Source organism: Crocuta crocuta, unplaced genomic scaffold (genome assembly GCF_008692635.1).
Source record: "Crocuta crocuta isolate KB4526 unplaced genomic scaffold, BGI_CrCroc_1.0 scaffold301, whole genome shotgun sequence".
In the NCBI taxonomy this organism is placed as follows: Eukaryota; Metazoa; Chordata; class Mammalia; order Carnivora; family Hyaenidae; genus Crocuta; species Crocuta crocuta.
Window position 1 is genome coordinate 1,443,566 of NW_027527544.1, and position 9,345 is coordinate 1,452,910.

The 9,345-nt window shown below is 44.7% G+C and overlaps 1 protein-coding gene across 1 annotated transcript in view; it reads right to left on the minus strand.

Moving 5' to 3' along the window:
- Nucleotides 1–9,345, minus strand: part of SRPX (sushi repeat containing protein X-linked) — a 62,716-nt gene that overhangs the window by 35,752 nt on the left and 17,619 nt on the right. The window contains 2 exon segments of the mRNA XM_077765139.1: nucleotides 396–517; nucleotides 4,190–4,316. Of these exon segments, the coding sequence (XP_077621265.1) occupies nucleotides 396–517; nucleotides 4,190–4,316 (249 nt within the window).

Sequence of the window (9,345 nt, forward strand, 5' to 3'; positions counted from 1 at the left end):
CATCAAAAACACGGGTTCCTGGTGGCCCAAGCTAGGGGGCTCCTAACCTCCTTTATTGAAGGACTTACAGGCTTTAGCTGGTCACTCAAGCCCAGGGATGAAAAAGTTATCAAAATAATACTCTTCTGGGATAGCCAGCTGCGGGCTCATGCGAGACTGGCTTACTGCTCGCTCAGACCTCGTAACTAATCCGCCAGCACTGAACCTCGTCCGGATTTGTATTGTCAAATGCAGGCATTAAGATGGCACACTTCCCCTGGCCTCCTCATCAGAGGCTAATCCAAAGCTGGCAACTATCCCCATGGCAGTGGGAGCTCACAAAGGGTTCTTGCTTGAGGGCCTACTTCCCTTTGTTCCTGTAAAGAGAGGAAAGAGCCAATTCACAGAATTCTTACCTCTTACTTTAACTCGAAACTTGCAAACGCCCTTGTTCTCAGCTCTGTCATAGACTGTGTACTGGATCTTGTGGTCTCCTTCTGGAAAATTCGAGCCTGGGGGCAGGCCTTTTAGAATAACACTTAAAGAGGGGGGGAGAAAACAGAAACACCAAAGATGATCATTAAGGGCCTAACAATAATTGGGCCGTTATGGGCGCNGGCACATGTTCAGCGCCCACTCTGCCCTGGATATGGAGATACTGAGGGGGAGGCATTAGGCCAGTCTGACTAGAACAAAGAGTTCTTGAAAGAACAGAAGTTCCTGAGCTATATTCTGCTTTGGAAGAGCAGTCTGAGACCAGAACAAGGAAGTCACCAATTCCTAGCCAGTTCGGATTCATTTTTCTCACTGAAAAGTAGAACACATGATAGAACATGCCGAGAATCCGGGGCCCAAGTCTTCTTCCAGGCCCACCTTTGTTCCAGGGGGAACCTTAATTGCCTCACTTCGGGGAGGATGAGGGAGTTTTCTGTGAGGAAAATCATTTGGGTATAGTCCAAGCAGTCATTGGCAATTTGCGCCTGCAGGGGGTGCTAGAAATGTCTCTGTTTTTCCTACCTGGCCTAGTGGAGAGCTTTCCTGAGCAAAAGGCAACTTTACTGTGATTCCTTGATTATCCTAATGTAATAATAATACTTTCTTCATACTTACATAAACTTTATATACATATTTCAGGCACAGTTCCAGGCATTTTATACCTACTAAACCTCACAACAACCTTATGAGGTAGGTATTATCATCTCCATTTCACACATGAGGAATCTGAGGCATCCAAAGGTTAGAGAACTCATCCAAGACCACACAGCTAGGGCGACTCTAGCAGCTTCCTTCTTGGCTATCTGAGGACAACAGCAAAAGGTGCGGCATGATAACATGCCAGGTTGGTTGGTTTTCCAACAGATAGATACTCAATTGGCCTTCTCTCTACAGTTCTTACCAATGATGAGAATATTTGCTAATAATGAATAGGTGACATTGTCATTGTCACCACAGAAGAGAGGCTCCCAGAGAGATGGACAGGGTGTTTGTTCATAAGGTATGAATTGAAGGGTCTTAGGAAAGTGCCAGAAACTCCACCATTAGAAATGTATTGCTTAGGGTCTTCGCTCCTGGAAGGTTCTCAGGAACCACAATTCAGATGCAGATAAACCTGAGGGGGGGGTGCCTGGGTGGCTCAGTCAGTTAAGCATCTGACTCTTGATTTCAGCTCAGGCCATGATCTCACCGTTCCTGGGATCAAGCTCCACATCTGTGCAGGTAGTGTGGAGACTGCTTGGGATTCTCTTTCTGCCCTCTCTCTGCTCCTCCCCTGCTTGTTCTCTCTCTCTCTCTCTCATATATAAACATTAAAGAAAAAACCTGAGAGGAATCATACTTCAAATATGAGTGGCTGCTAACTTCTTAGAGACTCTATTTCATCTGTGATATGCAAACAACAGTCATCAGGAGGAGAGGAAATAAGGGAACTCACAGGAAGCATTTGTCTCTGAGCTTGACACTAGAACCTTCCCTCTTAGAAGGGGACTATATAACAGCAGTTTGCACAAGAGAAATGCCAGAGAAGTGAGGAGCCCAAGCACAGGCTGCAAAGGGGACAAGACAGCTCTCTGAGATGTCCTCACGGGGCCTGGAGTCCAGTCTCCACGGCATCCCGCTCCAAGCCTCTGCTGGTTCTGCGCTGTAGAGCTCTGGACGCAGACAGCTGCTCGGAACCGAAGGCTGGGGGCTACTAAGGTGCTCTTTAAAAATGTCACATTCCTAACCATAACACACAGGCGACCCATAAAAATGCCGAGGAGGTCTATATCCTCACTAGACAGAGTCGTCCAGTGACTGGAAACTTTGTGTTTATTATACAGAATTTCAAAAGCCATTGCAGTTGTATCCCAAGGGATACAGAAATGCTGATGCATAGGAGCACATGTACCCCAATGTTCATAGCAGCACTCTCCACAATAGCTAAAACATGGAAAGAGCCTAAGTGTCCATCAACAGATGAATGGATCAAGAAGATGTGGTTTATCTATACCATGGAATACTACATGGCAATGAGAAACAATGAAATCTGGCCATGTGTAGCAACATGGATGGACCTTGAGGGTGTTATGCTGAGCGAAATAAGTCAGGCAGAGAAGGACAAATATCATATGTTTGCACGTATAGGAGNCTGTAACTTACTTTTTAATCCCAAGTGACTAAAATTTCTCCTTAGGGGTTTGTGACATGGGTATATGACAGCAAATAAATAATTTTCTTAATACTCACACCTTAGCTTGAAGGAGTCACGAGGGGGAACACAGCGCGTGATGCCATCTAAGCTAAGTGGTGCACTGGGAGGAAATGATCAGGATGTAGGAACAAAATGTCTTACTAGGGATGAAAGACTGACCATCTTTCCAGTAAAGATGTTCAATTATTGCCCATAATTGCTTAAGATACTTCCTCTTGCACCGCCTGATAGGATTCTAGCAAGGCTTTCCCCGCTGTATAGCTCGTAAGGCAGCAAGTCAGAGGTATCCTTTGTCCACAGATGGAAACTCACGTAAGGAGGTCGCACAGGGCCATGAACTTTAAGGCACAGATGTGAACATGCTGCTGACACGGAGTAGTGGCCTCCAGGGAACAACAAGGCCAATCAGATAGCTGCACGGGGACGGGCCCGGTTGTTAGATCAGAACAACATGTAGCTGAACTTTCCCAAAGGGAACCATACGCTTGAAAAAGCACTCTGGATGTATGTATGTCAAACTATTACTACAGCTGGTACTGGAGAAGGGGGTTGGGGTGGGGAAGAAAGCAGAAGACCCTTTCTCTGGTTTTATAAGCTTCTTCTGTGTTTAATGTAGTCACAAGTTGGTTTTTTTTTTTTTTCATTTTTGGAAATTTATTTATTTAGAGAGAGACAGAGAGACAAAGTTGGAGGAAGCAGAGAGAGGGGGAGACAGAGAGAATCCCAAGCAGGATCTGCACTCTCACTGCGGAGCCCAATTTGGGCTCAAACTCATAAACCGCGAGATCATGACCTGAGCTGAAACCAAGAGTCAAACCAACTTAGCTTAACCGACTGAGCCACCCGGGTGCCCTTATTTGTAATTATTTTAAGTTCATTTATTTTTGAGACAAAGGGCACAGAGAGGAGCAGAGAGAGATGGAGACAGAGAATCCCAAGCAGGCTTCGCGCTGTCAGCACAGAGGCCAACATAGGACTCCATCTTACCAACTGTGAGATCATGATCTGAGCGGAAATCAAGAGTCAGATGCTCAACTGACTGAGCCACCCAGGCGCCCCACTGTGGTGACAAGTTTAAAAAAAAATAAAGGTCAAACTTTTGAAAGAAGCAGCTGCCAAAAACCAAGGCACAGAACATTCTGTACTAAACCATAATCACAGAGCACAGGGTGGCGGGGGCGGGGGGGGCACTGTCTGGCTCTACCATCTTCCCACTACCCCTTCTTCCCTTTCCTTTGACAAATATTTACCGAGTACCAACTCTGTGCTAGGCATGGTTCTGGGCATTAGGACTCTGGCAGTAAACATGCTATCGTGGAGACAGGCAATGAACAAACATGTAAGTAAAATATACAGTATGCCAGGTCCTGAGGACGATGGAGAAAAATAGCGCGTGCCTGAGGAATTGAAGGAGTGCTCTGAAAGCATAAATGGACCAGCAGATATACACTTCCCCACTCCAGGCAGTAAACGTTTCTCATAAAAGAAGCAACATCCTTCCCACTGCCAAGGCGCACTTACTCAGTTAGAATGCCATCTGCTGTGTCTCTTCCCTCTGGTGTCTCCCAGGACACCCGGACGGTCAGCTTATTGGGTTCAGCAATGCGTTCCTTCACACTTGGGCACTTGATTCTAGGAGGTTCTATATCTGAAAATAGAACCAGGGTATTCTCACCATCATCAAACAGTATCTTGTCAAGATTGCTTAAAAACTCACATGGCCAGACCCACAATCAACTGGCCTTGCAAGGTGTCTTCTAGTATAACTGATTAGCTACGGCAACTTCTCCCCGTGCTTCCAAACTCTGCTTACCGACTTCCCAACATTGCAGTCACCCAGCTAGAACTCATTCAGCCACAGAAAGTCCCTCCCGCTTTAAAGAGAGCCTCGCAGAATATCGGAAGGGGCGCCTTAGCTGTCTCCTAGTTTGATGCAATTCGAGGCAACACATCTCTAGTGAGGAGCTGCCTTACCCAAGGCAGGTTTAGGGATGCACTGCTAGGTTTAGGGATGCACAAAGGCAAGGGAATTACGTGCTTCTCAAGAGTTTACGGTCCACTGGGGGCATTATTGTCACCATACACAAAACAGGACACGAGGTAGAAAATGCTACTGCCCCAGGTGAGGCAAAAGTAAATGGTACAGAGGCTTAAAGGAATGACCCAATGGTCTATTTTACAAGTGTGGAAACTGAGGTTTAGAGAGCTTAAGTGTTGGGAGCCATTGTGAGCCCGCTACTCGAGAAAGCTCCTGGTGAGGTTAAAGCAAGTTTGCACGGTCTCTTGCCAACCAGATGATGACCGATATCCACCCCGACTCAATTATTTCTGCTTGAGCACCAACCACCAAGGTACCTTGATTATTATTGGGAGTAGCTTGTCCCCTTATTCCGGCCCTGGTATGATGATTGCACCTTGTGAAGGAACTTATTGTGGGAACTTCTTCTTTTGATTATGGCAACAGACGTCGTGTCTCCAGCAGGTCCTGTTTCCCTCGATACTTCCCTTGAGCTATGAACAGCCTAATGACCTCTAGTCATAAAAGACTGACCTTTACATGTACAATTCTGTTTCTACAGTTGCGTTAGTCCAAGAGGTTCATACAGCTCAACATGCTAACCAAAAATGTCTCTCATGCCCTAGCTATTCAAGAAATCATAAAACTAGACACAAGGTAAATGCACTCGAAGAGGCCGTTCTATGTATTGGAAATGAGCGAAACTCTTTAAAGCGACGGCTGGCTCCCCGGTGCCATAAAGCATATAACTGGAAAATCAAGTCTTGCCCGAGGACAAAGAGCCTAACTTAGAGAGAAGGAACAGATAAGAGCAGAACCTAAGTCATTACATATACTTTTGCTAACTGGTGATGTATAGCAGTCCCTTCCCTAAGGCCTACATTCCACAAACACCTTCCCTTACCCTGGCAGCTGTGGTGAGGATGGATAAGTGTATCTACAACTTAACCTATGACTTAATCTTAGCATTATTAAGATGTGTACGTTATCCTGTTTTTCACTAAGAATACCCTGTTATTTTCTTAGTTATTCAACCTCACTATAATTGGGGTAGTTCTGCAAGAATACTTCTGTAAAACCTGTTTCTGTACATTTTCCAAAACCTCTTATCACAGAGAACTATCCATTGTAAAAAAAAAAAATTCCATTTTTCTGATGCCATGTTAACGATTGACCTATAAATAAAGACACCAAAACCAACAGAGCAGAGATGCCTGCCTGGTGACCAGAAAGATTCTCATGGCTCCCTCCCTCCCTCCCTCCCTGACACTGTCCATCCTTCAGGGACCCTGGACCTGGTCGGAGCTGGACTCCGGCACTTAAGTGATTTAAGGCCAGGCATGTAAACAGTGAGTGTGTGAATCATAATTCAAGGCCAAGCACTTACTCCTAGAACAAGCCCTCTCTCCTCTGGCTAAGTCCATTCCCCACTCTTCAATATCTTACAACAAACAAGGGTCTGCACTGTGCCCTCCAACTGCCACTGGACCACACCCACGACTTTGTGTTTGGGGAAAGCAGTGTTTACCTTGCCTCTGGCCCTCCAAAGGTCTCCTGAATTTGCCCAGGTAGTTTATCTACCTGGGAACAGAATTTCTGCTCCCTCAGTATTGAGGATGAGTTGATAATGAGGGTTAGAAATAACTGAGATGTCAGTCCTCACTGGGTTGGGTTTCATCTTGTTGTAGCTAAAGTGAAATCACAAGAAGGGGGAGTTCAAGCTTTTGAAAATTCCACTTGATGATTCTGAACAAGTAGAGAACATATTTAAAAACAGCCTGGCAAGTTACAACATTTAGATGTGCACTGCTCTATACGTCAACTGACCATTATTTAAATGCCGCTATGCTACAACTTGAATGAAAATGAAATGTTATTTCATTCTGATTCAGAAACATCCTTGAGAGACTAAAGCACCATGTAAAGTCTTCATATGCTTTCTCCTAAGTCTTTTTGTTAATGTTTATTTTTAAGAGAGACAGAGACAGAGACAGAGACAAAGCATGAGCAGGGGAGAAGCAGGGAGAAGGAGACACAGAATCCAAAGAGTCTCCAGGCTCTGAGCTGTCCGCACAGAACCCGCCGCAGGGCTCGAACTCACGAACGAACCGTGAGTTCATGACCTGAGCTGAAGTTGGATGCTCAACTGACTGAGCCACCCAGGAGCGCCCCCCTACCTCTTTTCTAATAACTTCTTATTTTATTTAGGGTAAGAAGTTATGAATAATTTGTTATACAACTTTGCTTTCGGCTATCTAAATTCATATGCATCCCATGTCATGCTTCAATGGAGTGTAAATTTACAAACCTTAATATGCTAATCCTAAATTGAATAATTACCATATTTCACTGCATCTAAGTTACAATCAATTTTGGGATGTATTCCAATTTCAGGGGTATTAAAATGTAAACAAATACTCTCCTTAAAATTGATAAAGTATATACATGTTCTAATGAAATGGAAGCTGCTTTAAATGCATTCAAGGTACCTATTTTTATTTGCTAAGTTTTTAGAAATAATCCTTTTACTTTCGTTATGATGCGTGATAGAAGATATACATTTATAATTGAGATGAACATTTCATAGCTTTGGGAGAATCACAAAGATGAGTATTCAGTTACCTGCCCCCTGCTGGTCAAGTCTAGCTGGCAATCTCATTGTAGAAAGTATATATATATTTTTAGGGGCACCTGGGTGGCTCAGAAGGTTAAGCGTCCAACTTTGGCTTAGGGCATGATCTCACGGTTTGTGGGTTCGAGCCCCACGTTGGGCTCTGTGCTGGCAGCTCAGAGCCTGGAGCCTGCTTCAGATTCTGTGTCTCCCTCTCTCTGCCCCTTCCCCACTCGTGCCCTGTCTCTCTAAAAAATAAACATTAAAAATTTTTTGAAAAATAAATTAAAAAGTGTCTATTTGTTAATTTAAAGCAAAAGGGGAGGAGCTGAGAAAAGGAGATAGATTTCAATGCAAAATTACACTGTGTTCCCATATTTTCTTGGCGCAACACTGTCAGAGTGAAGAGATACATTTAGTCTCTGCATCATGGAAACTAAACATCTGGATGAAAAGCTGGGTTTTCTGTATTAACCATTCGTACTGCATTGTAAGGAAATGTGCTCCAAATTAGATTATCTGGGTGAAGGCTTTCAGAGCTTCCCAGAGCCGGCTTATGTCTGGCTAACAGTGATTAGCCAAAACTGGCCTAGTTTTTCAGAAGCATTGCCCTTCTGAACTAGAAACGAGAAAAAAAAAATCAATCCTTAAAAATAAAAGCAAATGTTTACTGAACTAACCTACCTGCCCACCCCATGCATTATGTCACTGACTTCTCAGGGCCACCCACCAGAATGAGTGTTGTTATTAACATCCCCCTTTACATACCAGGAAGTATTTCCTCTCTTGTGGAATTTCTCCCTGGTCTGGGATTTTAAGACATGATCACATATTTTTTTAATTATCCTAATAAGCCAAACACCTTTGGGCGTCTGCCTGCTGTTGACCCAATAGTTTCCTCCAACACGTACATTCTTTCGGGGTCACCTGCTACAGCTTTGCCATCAATCCTTGAAGAGCAGATTCTGGTGCACCCTCAAGCATGCTGCCCTCACATTCAGCTGATGAGACCAGCTGGTCTGCCCTTCAGCAGATGTTCCAGAAACCTAAGCCTATTACTACACAGCCATGGCCCTCAGTGCTTTCTATAAGCGATCATACATTTCCATGAATGAACTGAACAAAGTTACTATAGAAACATAATTCCAATTCCCTGTTGGGTCAGGATGACCTCGGAGCCATTACTGTGTGGAAGCCCTGAAACTTCTGTGAGAACTCGGGCCTATGCCCGTGCATGGGAGACATCTGACCAAGTGATCCCCTTCCTCAAGGCTCTAGCTGCCCCTCTGCATATAAAGTATCAGAACCAAATATATTTCACTGTATCAACTCCTATTTTTTGGAGAAGCTTGGGACTCCTCAGCACGTCTAACCAGGTAGGTGGTGGAAATAAGAAAGGGGTTCAAAAGGACAGTGTCCTGGCCAGCAGGTGATGAGAAAAATAAAACCCCTTTAAACTACGGCTATAAAGTAACCACATTGTCAAATGTTTCCTTCATTAGTGTTCCCACCAGGAATGTCTGAAGATGGCATATGATTAATAGAGCGTGGCGATAACCTGTGTCTGAGACTGCCGGACCAGAGGTGGACCATGGCTCCTCACGGCACACAGTCTCTCTTCACTGTCCCTTTCCTGACTTCCTCCATGCAAAATGGCTTTGTTACCTGCTGCTTCTCTCATTTTGAAGTTTATTTCTTTATTTGGAGAAAATTAAAAGTCATTTCATGCGAATTGGCTTTGTACATGCTGCTTCTCTCACTGTGAAGTTTATTTATTTTGGGGGTGGAAGGGCAAAGAGAGGGGGAGGGAGAGAATCCCAAGCAGGCTCTGAGATGTCACCTGTCAGTGCAGAACCCCATGCGGGGCTCCATCCCACAAACTGTGAGAGATCGTGACCTGGGCCAAAATCAAAAGTCAGGCAAGCCACCGAGATGCCCTACTTCTCTCGCTTCTTTTATCCCCTGATCTTACACACCAACCTCCTCTCACTCCTTACAGTGTGGCAGGGACTGGTGCCCTCTGATCCCCCCCCCACCCTTTTTTTTTTT